At 37.5% G+C, this 26,096-nt stretch overlaps 2 protein-coding genes across 3 annotated transcripts; both read right to left on the bottom strand.

The window, feature by feature from the left end:
• Positions 1-1,184: 1,184 nt before the first annotated feature.
• Positions 1,185-16,200, bottom strand: nr1h5 (nuclear receptor subfamily 1, group H, member 5). Its single transcript, XM_081349761.1, is given in 12 exon segments — positions 1,185-2,309; positions 2,728-2,841; positions 2,997-3,092; positions 4,150-4,266; positions 4,344-4,428; positions 4,518-4,613; positions 4,732-4,874; positions 5,011-5,013; positions 5,016-5,162; positions 6,224-6,577; positions 9,833-9,971; positions 15,600-16,200. Coding segments are annotated over 11 exon segments (1,464 nt in total). The 5' UTR covers positions 9,930-9,971; positions 15,600-16,200; the 3' UTR covers positions 1,185-2,097.
• A 2,724-nt stretch (positions 16,201-18,924) lies between these two features.
• slc66a1 (solute carrier family 66 member 1) lies at positions 18,925-25,611 on the bottom strand. 2 transcript variants are annotated; one of them, XM_081348490.1, is made up of 9 exons: positions 25,457-25,611; positions 24,158-24,224; positions 23,775-23,946; positions 23,023-23,152; positions 22,791-22,878; positions 22,322-22,482; positions 22,127-22,219; positions 20,515-20,700; positions 18,943-19,497 (listed from the first exon to the last, which is right to left on the bottom strand). In XM_081348490.1, the coding sequence occupies exons 3-9, from the start codon at positions 23,942-23,944 to the stop codon at positions 19,411-19,413; spliced, it is 915 nt and encodes a 304-aa protein (XP_081204616.1). In that variant the 5' UTR covers positions 23,945-23,946; positions 24,158-24,224; positions 25,457-25,611; the 3' UTR covers positions 18,943-19,410. The 2 variants fall into 2 exon arrangements, with proteins under 2 accessions (XP_081204615.1, XP_081204616.1); XM_081348489.1 differs by lacking the exon at positions 25,457-25,611 and having other exon boundaries at positions 18,925-19,497; positions 24,158-25,227.
• Between the last annotated feature and the right edge of the window lie 485 nt (positions 25,612-26,096).

A 26,096-nucleotide genomic window follows, 5' to 3' on the forward strand; every position in this document is an offset into this window, starting at 1 on the left:
TCACAGTCAAGTACACACGCTATTTTGAAATTTCCTCGTCGCTCGTCGAGTTCAAGTGCTTTGTCGGAAAGAATAGGAATCGTGGAGGACACCAGGTTATTCTTGCATATTTCTTGTTGAAATCTTATGAAAGACAAAATGTATTGGATATATGTAAATTTGAATTAAATGTAGCGCCCCATTCGTCCGTTAAACCATAAACATCACTGTGCAATTTAGATAACGTTAGTCAGCTTGCTGAGGATTCTGAAATTTTGGTCAAATACATTCATATGCTCCAAATGCCTATTAATTTAAATATGCACTAACGTTACTTGTTCAACTCGGAAACTCGGGTATCAAAATGATCTCCGAGTTTACTACTTAGTTTACATGAGTGGTCCTGTTTCCGACTAGGAAACTCGTATTTACGATAATTGCGATGACACGTGAAGGCAGCAAAAGGTCCAAAATCATACGTGCAGCTCTAAAATTTGTGTCTTTATTTTCAACAGCAATATTGACACATTTTATTTTTTCAAGATGATGTAAGGTGATAAATGTGTAATTATTTGAAAATGATTTAAGCTGGTCAAACTTGCATCTTGTGTGAGGTCACGAGGTAGATGTTTAATTAAGGAACATTAGAAACGTTGACCATTAATCGAAATTAGGCTGTATTTTATTGCAAAGTTTTGTTGGTGCCTCAAGATTTGCTGAAATTTTGTGATCTCTCTCTCTCTCTCTCTCTCTCTCTCTCTCTCTCTCTCTCTCTCTCTCTCTCTCTCTCTCTCTCTCTCTCTCTCTCTCTCTCTCTCTCTCTCTCTCTCTCTGTGTGTGTGTTTGTGTGTGTGTACTTGTAGGGGGCAGCAGAGAGTCAGTATAGGTGATTGAAGAACATGTTCAGTATGATTTGTCTTCCATAATAAGGTGAGTATATTCTCAAAATTCTTGCTGGTCCTTTAAATGGCTGGAAGATGATCTGATCCACGCAAAAGAAAAAACGTTGCCATGTATCTTTGTAACTTGGCAAGCTACATGTTCAAACGGTTTGTTGGCAAGCTAGGCTACATGTTCAAACGGTAATGTTCAAACGATTTCAGTTTAAAATTTGAAAAGTTAAACAGTCATTCAAACATTCAAATGCTATGTCTTTTGTATTTGTGGTCATAGGGAAATTAGTGGCAGGTCTTACTATGGCTTTCGTATGACAGATTGCCAACACCGGCTTTATTTGAATGCCTGATAAAACTTGAGGGTAGGATGCCAGACAGACTTTAAAGATTAAAAACGCTTACAAATGAATAGTTGACTTTTCCTGTTTGTGGAACGGTATCTTCTAAATGGTTTTGCGAGAATGTTACATATTGAAACATTAGCCAAGGTTAATTTCCAGCCTTAAATATAAAGTGAGAAGATTATTTGTCATGCACCTATTTGGGCACCAGTGACAGCAAAAGGACCTGGGTTCAAGTCCTGAATATTACAATAAACCAAGCAAAATTGCAAGAGATTATGTATTCTTAAACTTAACTTACTACAGTGTACTACTTTTGAATCATAAACCAAAGCAGATTACCCGAGCTGCTTTACTCACGTGATAGACTGAGCAAAAGTCATTTCATTTAAGGCTTCTATTTGAATAGATATATAATTAATATATCTATAAAGGATAACACTATTCTGTGGTATTTGTTGACAAATAAACCCCAACCACGCACTGCTTTGGTCCTGCGCGAATAATGAAAATTACATTTTGGCTTCAAAACGTAGTAAATCATATAACACAATTAGCAAAGGTAAATCAAAATCTAAACGGGCATGAGCAAATTATTACATATTCTGGTCATTTAGTAATTTTCAGATCCACATTAAGTTGATATGTATACCATGAATGAAATGCAAAAAAAAAACCCCGCAAAATAATTTTTTTATTTAATGCATATAAGAAAACATCACATCATGAGGCTTACTTTTTTTTTTTTTTTTATTAAACTAAACTATGTTTGTTCATGGGTAACCTACAGTACATTGACCTGGGATATTGTTTTGGGCAAAAATTAAAAGTGTATTGCAACAGAGATCAGATGTCATAAATCTCTCTTTCTGAAGGTTGTCTCAGGACTGCATGTCCCAGGGTTGCTGTGGGAGAAGGGTGAGGTGGTTGTGTCGTAGTGTTCTCAGCTCCGTCAGTCGTCCCAGGAGCCTGGCGAAGCGTCGCGGGTCCTGTGCTGTCCCTTGACTATAGCAGCAGCAAGCCCGGGACAGGAGCTCCAAAACAAACTCCTGTAAGTTCTCAACACAGCTCACCGCACGAAGAGATGGCCTGTCTGCTTGGCAACAGGAAACAAAAGGTAGTCATTTGAAACATCCACAGTGGACGTAAGATATTTTCTTTAAATGTGCGAGACTTCGGATTCATTAGCCGCTATGGGTAAATAAAGTGCAGTAAAAGCTAAAACTATTTTCTCTACAAACAAACAGTGTGTTTTTGACTACGATAATAAATTAAAATAATGTGATAACAAATACCAGTTTGCAGTATAAAACAGCATAACTGACTGTTTTTGTACAGGTAAAATAATGACACAATAAATTCAAATTACAAATAGCCGGGCCCGTTGTTGCATGAAAATTATGTCATTTGCTTTTTGACCTATAAATGAATGTTCTGAATACAGTTACATCATGTGGAAGTTCACATGGAAATGAGTCACAATTGTGTTACGGTAATCATAATGCACAAACCTGAGCACAACACTGCCGTCGCCGTTAGAAGTGCATATTCAGCCTCGGTTACCGCAATAGTCACCATACTGTGGAGGAAATTTACCACAGATCTCAAGAGCTCATCATTCAACCCTGATCAGAGATAAAAATCACAACATTAGCCTAGCATAGACAATAAATTTGATGTATCATCATTATATTGTCTAAAAAAGTTGTCACATTGGATTTGTCACTGCATGTAATGTGATATGTTCCTACTATGATTATCGCTTTGCATCATAGATCACCTGAGTGTGTCAGTATCCTGTGGCTGTTCCCAGTCTTGGACTCTAAAATTTTTGCCCAATCTGGATTTGAGTTATTTGAATTTGCTGGGTATAAAGCTGGTGATAGAAAACATCAGTGAGTCATAAATGATCCATAATGTTTTGAGTTGTTGAGAACAAAATAATGCATCTAATCCACTTGTTAAATTGAGACTGTTTCCGGGTCCAAACCTCTACCCTGTTTCAATTGATAATATTAACTCAACAGACGTTCATTGTGCATTGCACACTTTAAAACTAAGCTTTTAAACACTCACGTTGTCCCGGACACCAATATTTTAATGATTTGTAAAAGATGAATCAGTGTCTGGCCAATTGAAAAGTTGCTAAGGAGATAGTGGTAAGAATTTTTCAGTAGTATTACAGCACATCATGAGTGAATACACTCTTAAAAATAAAGGTTCTTTTTTTTCCTGGCATTGATGATTCCATGAAGAACATTTTACATACAAAGTACAAAGAAAGTTTTTTTTTATAGTGGAATATATATAGAAAAATATTCAGAGAAAAAAAATATTTTAAGAACTGGGGCCAGTTGGATAAACTGCTTAGACCAGTCAAGTTATTCTTAAAAAAAAAAAAAATCTTTAAGATGGTTCAATAAAAAAAAAAAAAAAAAGATAGATTTGTCTAATTTGATATTGAAAAATAAGACTACTTACCCCTTGTCTAACTGCTAGATGGTCAGACTAGTTCTTCAGACACTAACCCCTGGTTTCACAGACCAGGCTTAAGCCTAGTCACAGACTAGTGCCATTGTTTTGTCTCTCGATGCACGTATGTAACGAAAAAAAAAGTCTAAGGCATGTTTATAAAACCTACTTAAATGTCCTAATTGAACTAAGGCCTAATTCTGTACTAATCTAAGCTCTGTCTGTGAAACCAGGACTACGTTTATGCAACTGGCCCTGTTGACTGAAAGGTTATTTTGGGGAACCCAAAATGGTTTTTCTACGACATTGTTGTGAAAACCCCCTTTTGTAACCTTTTTTGCAACATATTTATTAACAGTTTGTTGTTTGCTTTTGGGATCGGATAGAGCATTTGGACCCAAAAGCTGAGACTCGTGACATCAGACTTAACAAGCAGGTTGTGTGATAATATATGTCATTACCAGTGCTAACACTAGTGGGGTTCTCTGAGAACTGCTGAGCTAAGAGTAGGAACATGACTTCAACTGAAGAGCTGGACAGAAGTGTGTTCTGGTCAGAACTATCCAAAAGCTCAAACCCTAAACAACAGATGACCACAAATTAGTTTTATTTAGACGTATTGGGTGTGATCTGAGAGAAGTTGGAGGAAACTGACCAGGTACACTCCTCAAAAATTGCAAAAGCTTCTCCATCTGAGGAGGAGTCATATCTGTATTTGTTAAACTTGACCACAGAGGCACCTGGGGAAAGAAATAGAATGATAGCTTATATTACGGGCAGTATTTCTATTGCATTTTTAATAAAAAAGAAACAAACTTCTTTGACATACCGGGCAGTGCGTGTTGTCTTGAATTATGTACCTACGATAAGCCTCAACAATTCTATTGAGAATGCATCTCTGCTCTCTGGAGAAACTAGATGATACCTGCTAACAGTATTTTTGAAGATAAGAAACTTGTTCTGAATTTCTAACACAGGCTTCAAATCTTGCTAAATCTCCAATTTAATGCTTGGAAAAGCTAAATAACGCGAGAGGATTTTACCCGTGTGGTGAATCTGCTGGTGGACGAGACGCTTCTGTTTTCAGAGTAGTCATCTTCAGCTCTTCCTGTTGACCCGTTGTGTCCTCTGTTCTTGTAGCCCTTCCTCAGTCTCTTCGACTGGCATTGCACTTCTGTAAGCAGACCTGACAAAAAAGACCAGTAACACCAAATCAACATCCAATTAGATTGTCTTCTGCAAAGCAGCATCTGTCTCAGATTCCCAGAAATGACTGACTCAAAGCAACACGTAAAGATTTAAATCAGTCTAGAAGGTTTTACGTCAATCTCACACTCTGCCAGCATCCCGACGGCTCTGCATTTGCGTAGTCTGCAGTCCTGACACTTTCTCCGCATGTACATGTCCATCTCGCAGCTTCCACCACTTTTGCAGCGGTACACTGCCTTTTTAGTCACGCTGCGTCTGAAGAAACCTAAACCAAGAGAGATATACACTACTGTTCAAATGTTTGGGGTCAGTAAAATGTTTGCAGTGGTTTTGAAAGAAGTCTCTTATCTGCATTTATTTGATCAAAAATACAAGTAAAGACGTTTTCTATTTTAATATATTTTAAAATTTAATTTATTCCTGTGAAGCAAAGCTGAATTTTCAGCATCATTACTCCAGTCTTCAGTGTCACATGATCCTTCAGAAATCATTCTAATATGCTGATTTGCTGCTAGAGAAACATGTATTATTGATAATAATGTTAACAACAGTTGTGCTGCTTAATATTTTTGTGGAAAAAGTTTTTCAGTATTTTGATCAATTTAATGCCTCCTTGCTAAACAAAAGTATTAATTTCTTTCCCAAATAAATAAATTGCTAACCTCAAACCTTTGAATGGTAATTTATATACTTAAAAATTCTTGTCCAGGGAAAAAGAGAATTTTTTTTTGTGACTTGGGGATAAATCCAAGCAACTATCAATAGCAAGTAAATCTTGTTTCATTGTTATTGGCTTTTTAAGGGACAAGCTCTTTGATATTACCCCACTTGATTTCCTGTTTTAAAAGGAAATATGTCAACATCAAAAGAAAACTGCTTGTCAAGCCATTTCACAAAATCTTTCAAATACGGATTTTGGACACTAATAGATAAATTCAAGAACTGTATCAAGGATTAAAGGGATAATTCACCCAATAATTAAAATTCTCTCATCATTTACTCACCCTCATTCCATCCCCGATGTTTATGACTTTCTTTCTTAAGATAAACACAAACTAAGATTTTCAGGAAAATAATCCTGAAATGCAGGATTGAATGCAGGATCTGATGCAAGTGAATGGGTGCCGCTTGGTTGACGCAGCGATCATGACGGTAATCCATACAAACCCAGTGGATTAATCAATTTCTTCTAAAGCGAAACTACAGTTTAAATTCTAACATATGTAACTTTTTTAACTAAATAATTGATGTAGACTAGATGAAAAAAAAAATTTTGGGGGGTGAACTATCTCTTTAATGTTGTCCTGCAGCTTTTGAGCAGCCAACCTTTGCATCCCTCACAGGTGAGGGCATTGTAGTGATATCCCGAGGCTTTATCTCCACACACCACACACAGCTCATCCTGGCCTTTTACCCGAGCTCCATGGCCCATCCTGGGCCTTTTCAGCACTGGAAGACCAATAACGCTGCCTCTTGTTGGGCTTTGGACCTCTATCTCGGGCTCACAGATGTACTCAGAGCACTGATGGCTGTAGGGGTACGGCGGGTTGCATGCTTGAACGTTTGGCGCTCCGTACATGGAGAACTGCACATTAACGGGGCTGAACGGCTGCTGCCCATAGAGAGGACTCTGTAGATCCGGTTCTTGGTAAGAGCAGCTCAGTGGATCCACAAGAACATCTGCAGCAAGGATAGGAGAACATCTTGATGAATGAAATGATTGAAAACGTTTCACAAGAAATGTTTCTTTTTCACATGATTCTTGAATTACCTAATGACTTTTATGAGGCCATTGGGACGTAATAAAAAAAAAAAAAACAGAGCAAGACCTTTTGAATCTTTTCTGTCTCTGGAAACAGGATGCAGCTGAAGTTACAGTTTTGTTTATGGTTGTTATTTGCTTTGTAGCTTATGGAGGTTTTATAACCGTACAGAATTGAGCCTTCCTGATGTTTTTTCTGTCAGAGGGAAGGTTATGAAGATGGATTTTAGATTTGAGTTCCCCCATAGAGGAATCACGTCACAGTTGGCAGCATTTCTGAAGCACATCTGCACAAGACATTTTTCTCCCATTTTTAACGGACACTTCAGAAATAATTGTGACAAAAAGCAAGAAAAAATATTTCACATGAGAATTCTTTTTATATTTGAGTAAAACACATTTTATCAAACCAATTCCAGTGAATTCATATGTGTTTTTCCATGTCATTCATAAATATCCTTCTGCTGTGTGGTGGTCTCTTTACTGGCCTTCAATTCTGTTTTTCTCACAGATGTTTTATGTCCCGTTTCAGCATAACTTTCCGGAGCTAGTATCTGTTTGTAAACCACTGGAGTTCTTCATAAACATTCATGTTGGTGAGAAGCTTTGCTAAAATACTAGCATTGACTGGCTTTGGAGACACCACAGTGAATTAAATGACAAAACGAAACTGAAAATTTAACAGAGCACTATTCGGACAGTAATTGTTTCTCAAGGCGATGTCTGTGAAATAATCCTTTTGGACTTTCGGATGACATTTAATGAATGGGAATGAAGGAGACAAGCCACTGTGAATACGTGATCAGTCACATGAACAACACAACATCAGTGATGGCATCCAGTTTTAAGTAATTATTCATGTAGTTTATTGTAAATTGTTGGCTAAAACATTTGTGCTTCATGCAATTTACAAATCCTTTTTATCAGTGTTCAAACTAACCAGAATACCCTGGTGTTTGTCAAGAAGAAAAGGAAAACTTAGATTTTTTATTTGGACAGCACTAAAAATGCTACTAAAAAACGTGCGCACACACACACAGATTTGAACTTTGTGCTTATGCTAAAATCCACATCAACGTTCATATAAAAATGGTCTTTGAAGTGGAAAGTTTCAGAAAGTGGCAGAAAGTCGGGAGTACTGCAGGTATAATCTAAGCAATTCTTGCCGCTCGCCATTCTCAAGTAAAGGATTTGGATGTTGACTTGTGGTATTTTATATGTTGATGACATTAAATACAAGGCTTGGTTTTTTGTGCGTATGTTTGTTTTCTGAATCGCACTTACACATTTGAGAAATGATCGTAAGATCAAATGTAGGATGTTTCTACGCAACATAAATGAAGGCTCCACGTGTCCTGGAAATCTTGATACATATTTTACATGTATTATTTTTTAAATTGCAGTTATAATGCCATAAAAAATAGTAGGCTATTATTTTTATACTATTATAGTATTTATTAATATTTTGAATTACCTTTTCTTTTTGTATCTTCAATTTTAATAAGTAATTTTCTTATGTGCTTTTGTCATTTTTGTTTTCTTTAAATATTTCTATTTAGCTATACTTCAGTTTTAGTCATTTAAGTACTTCAACTTCAGTTTACTAGGCAATGTTGGTAATATTTTAAGTTTTTCATCTTTATCATCTTATTTATTTTATTTTAGTTCAGCTTTTAGCTTTCATTTAAGAGTTATTTCAGTTAACTAAACAAATTATATAAATTATACAAATTATATTATACACTGCCAGCCAAGATAAAAAAGTTGCTGTTTGGATTTAAATAGGCAAAAGTTTAGAGTCTATGATTGGATAATTATTGCAGTGATTTTTATGTTACTAACATGTTATATGTTTGGCAACAGTTCTTCTAACTCTAATTGATGGAGTGTGTAGCTTTTCTTAAACAACCATGTAGGAAGACACATCATGGCCATGTTCCAGGATGACAATGCCCAGATTCATCAGGCTCAAATTGTGAAAGAATGGTTGGGAGGGAGCATGAAGAATCATTTTCACTTTACAGGAGACTTTACAGAGTGCTGGACTCTTGCATTGTCAATACAGGATATTGACCAAAAAATGATGCACCTCTTGATGGAAGTAACATGTGATGTTATTTCCATCTAGATCTTGTATTGACAAGCTACACACTCAACCAATTAGGGTTAGAAGAACGGTTGCCAAACATATGACATGCTAGAAACATAATCACTGCAATAATGTTCCAGAATCTCTATTGGTGACTTCACCATTGAGGTGGTGGAGAATTACATGTACCTCGGCTCTACTATTTCCAGCAATCTTTCTCTGGAAGCTGAGCTGAACATACAGATTGGAAAGGCAGTAACATCAATGGCTCACCTGGCAAAGAGGGTCTGAGATAACTCCATGTTAACAATCAACACCAAGATGAAGGTTTATCAAGCCTGCGTACTTAACACACTGCTCTACAGCAGCAAAACTTGGACTCTATATTCCTACCACGAACGCAGACTCAATGTCTTCCATCTACATCATTTAAGAAGGATTTTGGGCATCTCCTGGCAGGACCACGTTCCAAACAAAAATGTTCTCGGACAGGCGGCGTTACCTAGTATGTTTGCTTTACTCACCCAGAGACGTCTGAGTTGGCTCGGTCATGTCAGCCGCATGAACAACGGCCGAATGCCTAAAGACCTGCTGTACAGCGAACCTGCCACTGGCTCCAGGCCAGAAGTACTTCGCTATTAAGATGTGTGTAAACAAGACCTAAAGACGAGCAACGTCAATCCAGATGACTTGGAAGAAGCAGCCATAGAATGCGATGGATGGAGTTTCGCCATATAACTAGGCATTGAAATTAGCGAAAGAGCACCAGTGGGTAGAGAGGAGAGAGCGTAGACGACAGAGAACAGACCCAACATTCACAGAGACAGGCAGGATCTCCACTTGCAGTAATTGCAACAGAACATGCCTTTAAAGAATCAGGCTCTAGTCGCAGCAGGCGATGTAACTCAAATGTCTAGAGACCCCAAGGCGCAGATTCCATTGTCTTTCGAGACAGAAGGATGCAATCAGAATAATCCAATCACAGACTGAAGGACTAATGTGCCTATTTAAATCAAAACAGCAACTTTCTTTTGTCCGGGCAGTGTATTAATATATTGATTTCTATAATAAAGTGAAATCTTACCATAGTACTGCGGCGGCTCTGTGATGTCAAACGTGTCTGATGCAGAGAGGTAGCCTCCGACTGACATGCTTATCTCAGGATCTGTGCCCTCTCTCATCTGATCTGTTGGATTCTTGCTCTTCACAGAGAATATCTGGATCTATAAAAGAGCACAAAAACTTTCATTCACCCTACTTGAGGATCGTAATCCATTGCCTTCAAACATTTCTTCAGCAAGCGCTCCAACCCCAGAGAAATATGAGCTATTTTAGGCATCACTGTCACGAAAAGGTTATGACAGAACACAGTGAAGGCTGTAGAGATCTCAGTCTGTGCTCCTCTGGGGTTTTGAGAGGATCTGAAGAGCATTGACTGTGAGAATAAAACGTGAGATGAGGCCCATGTGTCCGAACAGCTGCTCTGGCACGAGTTTCACAGAAAAGGCCTCACAAAGAGTAGTCTGTCCCAATCGCTCTCAACAGGTTTGGCCTGTAGCTGACCTTAACTCGCACCTTTGACCAGTAACTCAAAAGAAGACCTGCAACACACTTTAAAGAGCCATATTGGATCCAAAACTAGTATAAAATGTTTTTAAATGAACTGTTTTGGCTTTTTACTTGACATCCACTGGAAGCAATTTTCTTACCCAGAAACTGGTGCAGGATTACGTTGAATTATTAATTCAGAAGACACTTAGAAGCAATTAATGGAAGTAGAAGCGATTAATCCAAAGGATAAAACAAGTGCTACAATTCTGAATATCAGTAAGGACCATAGCACAAAGGCTACAGCAGAAGTGTTAAATGCATTTGTTTTTCGCCAAAAAAAAGGCTATATAGTTAAATGCAAGTTACTCATTTTAGTATTAGCAGGATACATAAGCCTTCTAAAAGCTTTCAACAAGTAGCATTTGTGAACACATCAGGAACACAAAATCACAGTCATCATTTAGAGATTTATTCTGAATTCTTCAGGAATTGCATGTTCATGGACAAGTATCCAGTATGGGTTGCTGTGTGAACAGACTAGTTAAAAAAAATCAAGTGACACATTTTCAGTTTCATTTATGTTACAAGACTTATGTTCACGTGGATGGTGGAGAAGTGAACGAAAATACTTTGTTTTACACCATTGCTAGAACATAATGTTCACAACAATGCAGATTTTTGTCTGCAACAATAAATAGCAGATACGGTAATATTAAGCTCAGGTTTTGTGAAATACTGCAAATATATGAGTGACAAGATGTATTATGTATATACTTTTCAAAAGTTTTTGCTGTTGGTAAGATTTTTTAAAATGTTTTAAAAGATGTCTCTTTTGCTCACCAAGGCAGTATTTATTTGAATAAAAACAGTAATATTGTGAAATAATACTCCAATATAAAATAACTGATTTATTCAAACATCACATGAGTTCTCAGAAACTCTATAATGCTCAATATTTTAATTTCCAGAACCCTTCTTTTTAAGGCTGAGGACAAAAATAAATAAATAAATACATGACTGATCATGCACTATTCAATATCTTTCAAATATTCACCTATGTTCTCTGAACTATTATTGCTTCTGTTCTCATTCACTTTGACTTTGTGTTCTTTGTGGCAATGTTGGTTGCTCTCTGTTTCCCAAGAGGAATGACAGAGTGACATCCAGCTCATCTCCAGAGCTTTAGGGAGTGTTTATACATGCAGTGTTTGCCACGGCTCTGTTTGTCATGCAGTTAATCTTTGACATTGAAAAGATTGAGGACTGCAGGACTCTAACCTTCCCACCCGATATACTTTAGACCCCTTGAAAGGGGCGGGCTTTCCTGAAAAACCCTTAAATTATGACATGGATGCTCACACGTACCCTCTCGTATCCTGCCAGCTGACATAGAACATCCTCTATGGCGTTATTGTGGTAGCATCTCAAAGAGGCTGACCTCGGTTTCGCAGTGTCGAAATTTAGATATCATTAGTGCCTCTGAGACCCAAGGGAGGGAAATTTTTGCTATCACTCCCATGCCATCCATCACAATGACTGGGTTTTTACTTCAAAAAAATGTGCACGATTAACAAAACGACCTTCTTTAAACCCCATGGATGGTTTCATCCCAGATGAGGTTAGAGGGAGCAAAACTCCAATGAGTTTGAACACTCATTCATTTTTCACAGTTTTCCCAAGAGCATAAATAGCAACTACATAAATAAACATGCCTTTAGTGTATCATAACAATTGTTGACTCAGAAAAATAAGGGTTTCAAAAAGTTTTTTGCTATAGAACAGGGGTTTCCAATCTTTTAGACCACAGACCCCCAGATATGACCATCCTCATGTGAGGAATATATTTTCATATATAAATGTATACTATGAACGTCTAAACTTATTTGGAAAATCTGTCAACGACATTTACTTTTTTTCTACTTACTAAAACACTGTACTTAGATTATTATTGTACTTATTTATTTGTATCTATTTATTTATTTAAATCAACGTTTTTATTTATCAAATTACAGAGCCCCTAAAGAAAGGGATATGGTGGTGGAATAAAAATATATTTAAAAACTTTTGCATTTCCCTGACAAACTTTGCGTTCGCTCATAAAATGTTTGTGTTCCCTTGACAAACTTTGCGTTCACTCACAAAACGTTTGTCTTCCCCTGACAAACTATGCGTTCGCTCGCAAAACGTTTCTGTTCTCCTGAGAAACTGCGTTCACTCACAAAGCGTTTCTGTTCTCCTGAGAAACTGCGTTCGCTCACAAAACGTTTCTGTTCCCTTGACAAACTTTGCATTCGCTCGCAAAACGTTTGTTCCCCTGAGAAACTTTGCATTCGCTCGCAAAACGTTTGTTCCCCTGAGAAACTTTGCATTCGCTCGCAAAACGTTTGTTCCCCTGAGAAACTTTGCGTTCGCTCGCAAAACGTTTGTCTTCCCCTGACAAACTATGCGTTCGCTCACAAAACTTTGCGTTCCCCTGAGAAACTTTGCGTTCGCTCACAAAACTTTGCGTTCCCCCGAGAAACTTTGCGTTCGCTCACAAAACGTTTCTATTCCCTTGACAAACTTTGCGTTCGCTCACAAAACGTTTGTTCCCCTGAGAAACTTTGCGTTCGCTCACAAAACTTTGCGTTCCCCTGACAAACTTTGCGTTCGCTCGCAAAACGTTTGTTCCCCTGAGAAACTTTGCGTTCGCTCACAAAACGTTTGTTCCCCTGAGAAACTTTGCGTTCGCTCACAAAACGTTTGTGTTCCCCTGACAAACTTTGCGTTCGCTCACAAAACGTTTGTCTTCCCCTGAGAAACTTTGTATTCGCTCGCAAAACGTTTCTGTTCCCCTGAGACACTTTGCATTCGCTCACAAAACGTTTGTGTTCCTCTGACAAACTTTGCGTTCCCTTGAAAAACTTTGCGTTCGCTCGCAAAACGTTTGCGTTCTCCTGAGAAAATGCAGAATGTGTTTGCTCGCAAAACATTGTTTTCTCTGGGAAACACAAACATTTTGCGAGAGAGTGCAAAAGAATTGACATAGAATTCCTCCCATCTCATGTTTTTGTCTCTTTAGGGGCTCTGTATCAAATTGTGTATTATTTAAATCAAATTTTTTATTTATTTGAAATCAAAAGCATTAGCTAAATAATTTTCATAATGTTTTTCTCTACATTTTTCACGGACCCCCAGCACTCTCTTGCGGTCCCCTGGGCATCCCCGGACCCCAGTTTGAAAACCCCTTTAATAGAAGAACCATTTTTGGTTCCTAAAATAACCTTTTAGTGAACAGTTCTCAAAAGAACCCTTTTTTGTCTTAGTGTGAAGAACCTTTTTCCACTTTAAAGCACCTTTTGTGGAATGGAAAGGTCCCATGGATGTTAAAGGTTCTTCATGGAACCTTTGATGCCTATAAAGAACCTTTATTTTTAAGAGTGTTGAATGAAGGTTTTGCCTGAGAAGCCCTCATGGGAGAAGTTTCCATTAGAAGATGGTGAACCATCATGTTATACATCTAGAAACATCCACAAAGCACTGCATCCACTATTTTTGCCAGCATATCTTCGTTTATCCATCTGTTATGTTATTTGATGTTAGCTATCTGCTTGTAGCCAGGCTGTGTTTACAGATTTAAGCAGGAAACAGGACTCTTGGATTAGACGGCCTTGTGCAGGGACAGTTTGGGGGGTTTTGGACTAAAGTCCAGAAGTGCTTGTAATGTTTTGAATGTAGGTGATCACGACAGACTGACGTAAGGCTGGTCAACTCAACTATCTCAATGGTATCTGCATAGATAACACAATTGAAGCAGTCTATTCTATTAAAAACAGTGTATATTGATCAAATGGCAACTTCTCTTTGACTTCTGTCAGTGGTGTTGACTTCTGTGTAGGAGCTCACAGACAGAATGTCTAAATGACTGCTCAACAAATGCCAACATTTCAAACATTCTTAAGTTGTCTGTTGGATTTATAATGTTGGGAAACAGAACTGTCATGTTCACATTGACCCAACAAACCCAAGAACTAAAGATAATGATGTTTGTTGTGTGAGAGTGAACTAGACCAAAAAAAAAAAGGTATAAAGTGATTTACAAAACTTCAAGGCATTCATGGACCTTTGTTCAACTCAAAAAAATATTTTTCTCACTTAAAGAGATATTTTATGTATTGTGTTATTGTTGAATGTTTAGTCTAAATACACTACTGTTAAAAAGTTTAGGGTCAGTAATATCTATTTTTTTAGCAAAGACATTTAAGTGGCCAAAAATTACAGTAAAGACTTTTACATTGTTACATAAGGTTTCTATTTCAAATAAACACCGTTCTTTTGAACTTTTTTATTAATCAAAGAATCATGGGAAATATTGGTCACAGTTTCCACAAAAATATTAAGCAGCACAATGGTTTTTAACATTGATAATAATCAGAAATGTTTCTTGAGCAGCAAATCATGATTTCTGAAGGATCATGTGACACTTAAGACTGGAGTAATGATGCTGAAAATTCAACTTTGCATCACGGGAATAAATGACTTTTTAAAATATATAAAAATAGAAAAGAGTTCTTTTAAACTGTAATTATATTTTACAATATTACTGTTTTCACTGTATTTTTGATCAAATAAATGTAACCTCAGTGAGCATAAGAGATTATCATTTAAAAAAATCGTATGTACTCAAAACATTTGAACAGTAGACTACATAAAAAATTATAAATATCAATATATTAACTAATCAAAATGATTCCTCTCATTATAGGCCTGATACATGCACACATTCACAGAAAGTCATCAACACTGAATTGAACACAAATGGTAGTATGAGAAATGTCACACCTAACAAATAAAACCTCATAAATTTTGAACCAACTTCATGAGGTGCATCCTAGGATGCTTTTTAAACAAAGCAGACTTCATGTATGCTGGACACTTACTGGCTGCTTTTCCTTTACGATGCGGTCCAAATAATCCTTTATAAATATAGTTTGTTTTTGTTTTTTAATTATTGTGAAGAAATCCGGTAACACTTTATTTTAAGGTGACATAGTTACACATTACTACATGTACTTACTATAGTAATAACGGTAAATTATGCATAATTACTAAACTTAACTTAACCAAACCCTAACAATAACTCTATAGTAAGTACGTGTTGTTAATTAATATTGCTCTCTTATTTGAGTAAGTACAATATAACTACGTCACCTTAAAATAAAGTGGAACTAGAAATTCCTATGCAGGTATTGATATTTTAAGCATTTAACGATCCTTTCGACTGGTACAGTTTCTAGAGAAAACAGATTTTGTGTACTCACCAGTGCTGATGTTGCGTGTGCTGGATCTCAGCTTGATGTGCCTCTTGCATTTGTGATGTTGACAGCAGTTCAGCCCCTGACGTCCAGCACTTGCCAAGCACACACTGGAACACACATGCGCAAAACAAACAGCGCGTCCCTCCAACGCAAACCATGAATTCAAACACACCAATATGTGTGTGAGTTTAAAGACGGGGGCACACAAAGTCGATAATACACAAAAAAGGACAGTTTAACACTGTTCTGCCACCGTGATGAGGGAAACGAGAGCTTTGAAGATCACCCTTACTGTCAGCGTAAAAGTTAGGAATGGATATCTAAAAGTTTGAACCTGTTGAACAAAATCTGAGAGGGCCGTGGTGGGAGCGAGGAGCTGTTTAAGTGAAATAATGAGTGATTTCTGGACATGCACTACGTGAAACAGTGGGCTCATTAGAACATTCCCAGCAGCCCAGTGTTTATAAACAGCCCTAGTTCATCTAACTGATGGATGAGCGCTCACTATCTCTCCGTTCTTCCTGCCGCTCAGAGAACGTACTTGCTCAGCCCGGGTTTCACAACCACCCCGACTAACTCCCACGTGTCACTACACAATTCAGCTGGACGCACGCAACTCAAGATCCCCTTATCTGTCTCTCTCTCTCTCACACACACACACACACACAGAGAGAGAGAGAGACCCCAAACTCTCTTCTGCTTCATGGGTGGGCCCTTTATGTCCTTAACTGGGGGCAGAGGGGACATTCTGCGGGTTGCAGATCCATCCCTAATGCTCTTAACTCAGAGGATACTAATGACAGCGACTGTTGTAATGAGGAAAAACAACATAGATGTGTTTTTCCAGGAACAACAGGGCTGCTGATATGAACCATGGGGTAGAATGAGGAGCCAAGGTTCTTCCTGAAAGGAAAAAAATGTGTCAGAGATTCAAGTTTTGGAAAACTATTGAGTTGAGTACATAGGCAGTATTTTAAGGAAGCATTAGCACAAAAGCCACGCAAAGGTTGTTCCGAAAGGTAGGCAGCACAATAACACAGAAAAGACCTTCTTTTAGCCAAATTCAAAGGCAGCATCTCACATATGCACATATCGTCACAAAACTAGCCTAATTGCCACTTAAAAATAGCCCAACGACCATATATGAAATATCAAAACTCCAAATGTGCAAGGGGGTAATCTTTCAGCCGAAACTGAAGCTTTCCCGGGCGCCGCCATTGATTAGCAGACCATCACCTGCTGTTAGCATTCCATTGACTTCCATTCATTTTGGTGTCATTTTGACAGTGAATAACTTTACATCTGAGGCGTTTAAAGACTCCATTTGTCCATTATTTATTTCCAAAGAAACACGAAAATGTATTAAACGCTCCATTACCTTGTATCTTATGTTATGGCCCCGTAGAAGCAGTTTTTGTAAAAATAGGCTAACGATTGTGTCATAACTCTCTGTCGCACAGTAGAGAGATTACCGTATGGACAGGAGGAGAAGCTCACAGGTAATCGGGAGGACGTGGAGGCAAAATGACAAAATAATTAATCAGAATACTTAGCAAAAGTTTCTCCTGCTCCGAGCTCATGGAGAGCTCCTACTCACACTCTCCGTCTCTGCAAGTTTCGGAAGGGAATGATTCAGATTTCTCTTGGCACAGCTACTAGAAGACAGACGGGTTGCTCACGTCACATCTACGTCGTCAAGCTCAGTTTGAGTCTGCGCAGTACGGTCAGCCATCAGGAAGTGAGTGCTTCTAATTGACTTCACTTTTCTCTGTTGAATCCAATGGGGTCGCGGTGTTCATTTCTTTTACTGTCTATGCAAATATGCCACTCCCATACCTAAAATACATATTTTACAGTCACTGATATGCAAACTGAAAACCACTGTAAAGTAATGATCATAAACACAGCTCAAATTGAGGATCCCAGTGGCCCTTCTTCACAAAACTTAACGTCTAGCACAGTTTTATCTTTGGTAGAATATAAAATATTTCAATACATTTCAAGCATTTCAGTCAAATTTATTCAATATGTCAAACCTTTAACCTGCAGGGGAAAAAATAAACCAGCGGCAAGAGTGTAAAAGTTTTTTAAAAACTTTTTTGCTGCTGTGTAATTTTCTATACAGTATACATACTTTGTGTGAGGAGACATGCGCCAGGAGATCAGTGTTGTTATTATTAACCAAAACTATTAATAATCATTTTCATTAAATTTAAATAAAGCTGAAATAAAATGAAAAATATTAGATTAAAAAAAGAACGTGCTTTAGCAACTAACTGAAATAAAATAAGTTCGTTCAAGTACTAAAATGACTGACACTGAATCAAAAATTAAAATAGTAAAATTACAATGAAATCTGAAAATGTAGAAATAAAAGCAAATTCAAAGTACTATAGTAGAATATGAATAATGCTAAAATAACATTGATGGAGTGTCACGTGTCAGTGCTTGTTTGGACTTTCAGTTTGTGCTGTGATTGGTTCCTGTTTTCCTTTGTTCTTTTCCCGCCACTCCTTCGTTTCTATGGTTACTGTCATTTTCAGTTCAGCTGTATCAATCATCGTCATCTGTATCACCTGTGTTCTGTTAATCAGTGTCATCTGTTTGTATTTAAGTTCTGTCTGTTCACTCAGTCGTCCGATCATCTCCGTTATATTTAGTTTGTGTTGCTACCTGTTCTGCTGTCCTGTGTTTAATTAAACTAAACCTTCGAATTGAAAATATGTCCTCGTCTCCGTCTGCCTTCCTGCAACCCACCGTGACGTGGAGATTGTTTAAGTTTACATTTCATTTACTGCCTTAGAAGGCAGTAGGGCAACCTACTAGGTTTCTGAACAGATCCTTTATTTATAACAAACACCATTAAAACACCTGTACTGAGAACGTAAAAATCGCACGTTTTAATAACTTTAAATCTATCCTACAATAGATAATTTATTTGGAAATAAGCATTACCATTGAGATTAATCAAGATTCCCTAGGGGATGAACTTGACCTTCGGCCTCCAAGTCGAAATGCTTCTTCAACAGTGGGTACTAGTGATGCAGCAATCCACTGTCAACTCACATTCAGCTCTGCCTGCATTTCGTTATTGCTTTATTATACTGTGCAACCTCTATATTCTATCCCCCTAATCCTAAACCTATCCACCTCAAAATCTTTCTGCTTTTTCACATTTTCAAAAAACATTTAGTATGATTTATAAGCTATTTTCAACATAGGGACCTTCAACATAAGGATTTTGGATATTGCCATTTTTGTGGGGACATTTTGTCGCCATAACATAGGGCTTACCTAAACACCACACACACACACCAACACACAAAGAAACAGTTCAAGCAAGTTTGGCCTCAGAAAAACATAAATCTTTAGTGAAGGTTGTGCTGTGATAGAGAGAACAACAAAAACAAAAAGTAAAATAAGATTTAAAAATAAGAACTTCAATAAAAGAAGTTACCAAGTGACTGAAAGGTGCAGTGCAAAATCAAATCAAAGGCAACAGTATAAAGATTAAAAACATCTTTACAATAGTAAAACATTTCTATAATATATTACATGTAAACAGCCTATCATTACAGTACACAGATTGACGGCAGCTCATTTTCTTTCTCAATCAGGACTGATCGAGCTGCCAAATGCAACGTTTATTCTACTGTACAAAAGAAAATGTACATGATTTCATGCATTGGTTACATTTTTTTTTTTTTTTTTTTACTATTAAAAAAAAAAACGTCTGTCAGCTGTGGCTGTGGAAATGTGATGCTCAAAAAACATCTCCAGCATTTCATCCAATCACAGCAGGAATGGGAATAGTTCAGTCTTGGAGGAGTGCAGCAGTCTCTTCATCTCCATCTGCAGAAACCCGAGGAGATTTGCTGTACATCATGAACTGCACGGATATCTGAAGAAAAGCGTTAAGGCAAAAAAGCTGAAATTTTCAAACTATCCTGAATGAATTTAAAGGGGTCATCGGAGGCCCATTTTTCACAAAGTGCTACGATTCTTTAGGGTCTTCGTGTAAAGTTTGTAACATACTTTGGTTAAAATTCCTCAGTGGTTGTGTAAAACAACTCCCTTTTTACCTCCTCAAAAACTCTTGTCTCTTTAAATGATAATGAGCAACTGCTCAGCCCACTCCTCTCTTCCATGGAGCATGTGACACAAGTGCTGCCATGGCAACCTGTCTTGGTGGACAGTATACAAATGGCTGAGGGCGGAAATATGCAAATACGGGACAGTCCGTCAGTGGTCGTGGGCGAAGCATGAGCAATACGTCATCATGTTTCTCAGAAAACAAAGAGTGTTTAGGCTTTTTGAGGATAGTGAATGGATTTTTTTCATTGAATGGTGGTTGTGTCCACACACTGCAAAGACACATTTATATGCAAACACCATATAAATGAATTTTGCATCCGATGACCCCTTTAAACAACAAAGCTCAGTGCTCAGGGGATTATGACAAATGTGCTTCACATGAAAGGAAGTCACATGACTTCAGAAATGTAGTTGGATGCTTTGGCAACGATCAGAGTTGTGTCAATATACGTGACCTCAAGTGATCCAGAATGCCAAACACACGATAACTCAGACATTTATGCAATGTTGTCTATAATATCAGTCACGTGACCTTTGACTGCATGTTCTCAAAACAAACCTTAGTCAATTAATCAATTTATGCATTTTTCCCAACACAGTTAAACCTGATGCATTGTGTAAAACATGAATCCATTATTCAATTATTAAAATAAAACATTTATATATTCAAATATATAAAAAGATACTAAAATAAATTATGCATTTTGACTTTTTGTATGAAAAATATTCATATTCTATATTCCATTTCACATCTTTTTGTGGCTGTGGTCCATGAGGACTGTGTTCAATGATCCTCTCCCAGCTCGGTGGCTTAAAAGGATACGATAAGGTCCAGTGAGAGCGTTCCCAGGCTGCCGATGAGCCAGGGGAGGTGGTGCACGAGGTAGCTGGTCTCTCCCTGCCCTGGATCTGGGTTCTTCATTATCACACTGATGCCATATGTTGTGTTTCCCAGAATTACCAGAGCAAACAGGAAAAAAGATACGCCCTCTGTTGACTTCCTTCGATACTGCAAGACAGCAAGATATATTAACATTACACTAAAGCTATGTTCAGACTGCAGGTAAATGTGGCCTAAATCTGATGGGTTTTTTTTGCTCATATGTGACTCAGATCTGTTTTTCTCATGACAGTGTGAACAGCACAAACCACATGGAATCTGATTTCAATTCAGATTTGGGCCACTTCCATAATGTGGTTCCAATACAGATCAGATGATTTGCAATGCGACCTCAATCTGAACAGCCGTATCGGAATTCAAGAGACTTTTACATCACAACATACGTCACAATTCTGTTCACAGGAGTCACTTTGGCTATCACACATACCCAAAGTTATCAAGACTGTTGTGAAAGGTGTCAGTTGAAAGAATTACAGTGACAAATATACAAGCAAAACGTGGGCTTGTATCATAAATGTTATTCTATTCTCTTTGTTTTTTATCTTGGCTGTGCATAAATTCGCTGACTTCTGCGGCAGATCACACTATAAGCACGTAATCGTTTACTTTATGTTCTTCGTGTTTACTTCCGTATGTCAGCTTGCTGTTTGAAGTCTTTTTATCGTTCTTTTGCGCATGCTGGTCAGTTCAGGACCTGGCAGTTCAGGACATTTAAAACCACAAAGTGAACAGCTATACAAAAAAAAAATCTGATCCAAACAATAAATCTGATTTGAGCACTAAGGCTCGCAGTGTGAATGTAGCCTCAGAAGCAACATATGTATATATTTAATTTAAAGATTCATGCTACATATGCATTCAGATATGTATGAAATAATAATTGTAGCTGTATTAAAAGCATACATCAAATTACACTTTTGATGCCAGTGTTTTTTTAAGTTGCCAGCCAGCATGAGCCATGTTGTATCATATTCACAAAACTTTCATGGCCCGCAGAATATTCTGTTGAATGAATACATAAATAATAAGTTATTCTATATTTAATTTTGACCATGGCTTATCTTGCAAAGAAAAAACGAAGACGATGTGTGTGAAGCAAGTGGTGGTTTGTAGTTGTCGTTCTAATTGCGTCATGTTCTGCGCTCCTATTGGTTTTAGATTTGACAGTTGTCGTAGGAGAAGTCGCACTACAGGACACTGCCAGAATTTCATCAGAGGTTAATTTTAAATCACAATGGTCATTAATCGGCTGTCGGTAAACATGTCAAACTAGTGATCAAAGTCTTCCGATTTTGGCCAAGGATCAGAGGAATCTTAGGATGCGCAAAACTTGTCTCAGCCAAATCGTGGCCAAAATCATACAGTGTGCACCCTGATTTAATAGTCCTAAACAAATAGACTATATATATATTTTGCTAAAACAGAAGAAAACTATAAATCAATCAAAATGTCTTTCTTTTAAGTGTGGGGTAAAATATGACCTGGACATGTTCTTAATAGATTATGTGAGAATCAACATCAATGTAAAACTTACATTAGTGTACATCTGTGGCAATCTGGAGCATAAATAGAGAACTGAAGATAAAGAGCCGATGAAAAAGCCTATAATCTCCTTTGTTGAGAAGGGCTGAAAAACATGAAAACATTAAGTCCCAAACCAATGCTGAAACCACGTAAATGAATTAAGTGCAACGCAACTCAACTCAATGATAAAAGCAACTCTAGTTACCTGCACCGAACCGTTGTCCCCCTCCACGGCCAGCAGTGCCCGACCCTTGAACCCCGCGGGAATCTGATCCTCTAGGGCAGAGTGAGGGAGGCTAAGGAGGGAAGATGTAATTCCCAGAAGACACAGCATACTGACTGCATTCAGCAATGCTCTGTTACTCTCTACAGAGGAGAAAGACAGTTCCATGAATCAGTGTTTCAGGCATCAGCACAATCTTATAACAGACTGTGAAGGCCGAGGGCCGGGGAGGAATATACAGTAGAGACGTTCTCGAGCAGTGTCATTGTTAACTAAAGCTATTAAAAATCAGTTCTGGGAATTTAAATGAAGCTGAAATAAAATAAAATGTAAATGTTACATTAAAAATGAATGAAAGCAATTACATATAGCCTACTCACAACACATTCAACACGAGACTTGTAATGAACCAACATTACAAGTCTCAAGTAAGGCATGATTTCCAACTCACCCCTAGATGCTTTATTCTTTAGTTTATAATACATGTACATAAACAGCATTAGCATGTCTGCCAGGACGTAGTACACTGCAGTGTATTTCTAAAGGAGAAACAAGGGGTTGAGGAATATAAAATAATAATATAACCAGGCTTTACTTTAAACTACAGCTGAATTAAGATTAGGGTGATTTAATTAATTTAGCAGAGATTTTATCCAAAGCAACAAATGAAAAATGTGACAAACCTGTAGTGGAAGTTGATCGGCTAAGAACGATCCAATGAGATTACACGAGTCACCTGCCAGCCACAATAACAGAAACCAAATAGACAGAGCGCTGTCCATATTCCCTGTCTTGCAGGAGTTGTAGTATTGCCTACAGTAACAGACAGTGTGATCTCATTATATCTTATCATGTACAAAATGTCACTTTACACTACCGTTCAAAAGTTTGGGGTCTGTAAGAATTCATTTTCATGTTTTTGAAATTAGTCTCTTATGCTCACCAAGGCTACATTTATTTGGTACAAATATACAATAAAAAAAGAATTTTGTGAAATATTATTACACATTTAAAAACTGTTTTCTGTTTGAATTAAAATGTAATTTATTCCTGTGATGACAAGTCTTCAGTGTCACATGATCCTTCAGAAATCAATCAAATTTGCTGCTCAAGAAAGATTTCTTATTATTATGAATGTTGTAAACAGTTGTGCTGCTTAATATTTCAGTGGAAACCCTTTGATGAATAGAAAGTTCAAAAGAACAGCATTTATACTAAATAGAAATTGTCTTTACTGTCACTTTTGATTAATTCAAAACATCCTTGCTGAATAAAAGTATTTCATTAAAATCTTGCTGACACCAACCTTTTGAATAGCAGTGTATGAGTGTTCAAAATTATCGCTGTGCCTGAAATGAACATTTTATTTCTAATATGGCAAAACTGAGGCATACACAGCGCAACATCATCCTCTTATAAGAGTTGGCATACTTACGGTAGTGAGGACACCATGAAGCAAACTATTGACAGCAGTCCCAGAACTACACTGGCAACATCCCTGGAGCCCTGGGCACATTCCCCAAGTCCATACCAGATCCACTCGATCCCATGTGGGCAGAGAGAGCTGAAGTTTCCATCACCACCGAGCACAAGCCCGTCCGACATCACTTGAAAAACAGCAGTAATGAAACATAACAGAAATAAAAATACACCTCATTTGCATGTTCTTCCTTTTTCATAAGAATGCCGCCTGGGCTGTTTGCATCATTCTATGAAAACAGATGTGTTGTTGACACGGCAAACGTCACAGTGCTGTTAAAACACTTATAGCCGAAGCAGAAGACATTACAAATAAATACAAATACATTAGCGCATTACCTGTGGTGTAGATCTTCAGCTGCTGAGGTAGAACTGTAGAAGTATGTGGATCTTATGCCGCAGTCACCTAGAGAAGAAAACAAACAAGTCGTCAAAACAATGAGGACATCGCTTAGCGCTGTGATTGGATGGTTGAAGCGCGACGTCATCAAACAGTAAAGCAGCGCCAGAGTGGTTTAGACAAGATCAAACGCCTCGCTCTAGTGATGGGAAGTCCGACTCGTTTTTGCGAATAGTTTCTTTTGAATAGTTCGTTTGACAGTTCGGTTAAAAGAACGATTCAGCTTTATTTTGCGTCGTGACGTAAATGCATCACGTGTTTCATGAAACACAAACGTTCCGTTAAAGCTGTTAGGCCTTTATCACACTTCCGCGTTCGACTGTGATAAGGCCTATTATGTCCTTTTACTCTGGAATTAAATTAAACAATACATTTATTTATTTTTTAGCGTTTTATAATATATGTAAGGGATAATGTATAGAGAGGTGGTCGTTATAGCGAATAACAACCCCGACAGGCTGAACAGGACCCCGACGCGAAAGCGGAGGGGTCTTGAATCTGCCTGAAGGGGTTGTTATTCGCTATAACGACCGCCTCTCTATACATTATACCGCTTATTACATGGCTACATACAAAATAAATAAATTATTTGACACGAATTATTGATTTAAAAAGGAGTTTATTTATTTAAAAACGAATGTATTGCTTCCGCCACAGAAAATAGTCCGTAATTAGAAAATAGAACCGCTCGAATGATTCAGATTCGCGAATGAATCATTCAGATAAGTTTTGTGAACCGGTTCATTTGACTAATCCGTTCAAAATGTTCAGCAGTTTAAACCCTTCATTGAGCAAGTCGTAGCTTGTCATTTTCGCAATCACCGATTAAGGAAAGAAACTAAAGTCTCACTATGATTTGATGCAAAAAAAAAATATTATCTAATAAACAATGTATAGTACTTTGATGCTAAAAACCTCTCATCTAATAAACAATATATATTACTGATGCTTAACTTTTGTAACAATAAATATGTACAGGTCATTTTCCCTCTGAATTTGCTTTGGTCGGGGCGTGTCAAACAAAGAGGCACTACATGGTGATCAACATGTCTCACATTTTCACAAAACGGTGTGAAATTAATTGTTTTTTGTAGCAGTACACTGTTGATTAACTGTTGCGTCCAGAGCTTCGAGCCACGTGTAAATTAACATTTCTAACTAAAATAAGTTACGTGTGTTTAAAGAAAAAGTATAGGTGTTCCTAATAAAAAAAAAAACAGTTTAAACGTTTTCTTTACCTTGTCAAAGTAACGCTCCGTCACCTCCAGACTCTAACAGATCCGCTCATATCAGCTGATCATCACGCCTGACTTCACAATTGCCCATTCAGCAAAACGTGACGCAAAAAACGATTTCTTACGACTATAAAACCTACAGTAATGGAGTCATGTCTGTTTACACGAGTGTATAGGGCGCCGAATGTATGAAATGAGGAGGTGAAGATTTCTAGTTGTTTAGTTGTCTAGTTATTTTTGCTCCATCAAGTATTTCTCATGGTAGGTTTGTTTTTTTAAGCCATCATCTGTATAGAAATAACTTAAAAGTCTTGACTACATTAAGCTGTTCACTGTTATTGCCCAGGAAACTAGATACAATACACTGACTGAACACAGGTTTTTGCATTTGTGGAAACATGTCTAAATGAATTAAGTTTCCATAAATATCAAATATCATTGCATAAATATCAAACCATTCTGAAATGTTACAAATAAATGTAGTATTTACAGCTTGCCCCAATCTGACACCTAAAAAAAAATACTTTTGGCATGAAACAGTTTAACCTTTTAGTTCAAATCTACCTTCATTATATAGTAGAGTCTGAATGTATGTCAATGTGATTTTGTTGCAATCACTTGGCGAAAAGTAATTCTAGTTTGA

This window comes from Scardinius erythrophthalmus (genome assembly GCF_964197995.2).
Source record: "Scardinius erythrophthalmus genome assembly, chromosome: 20".
Classification (NCBI taxonomy): Eukaryota; Metazoa; Chordata; class Actinopteri; order Cypriniformes; family Leuciscidae; genus Scardinius; species Scardinius erythrophthalmus.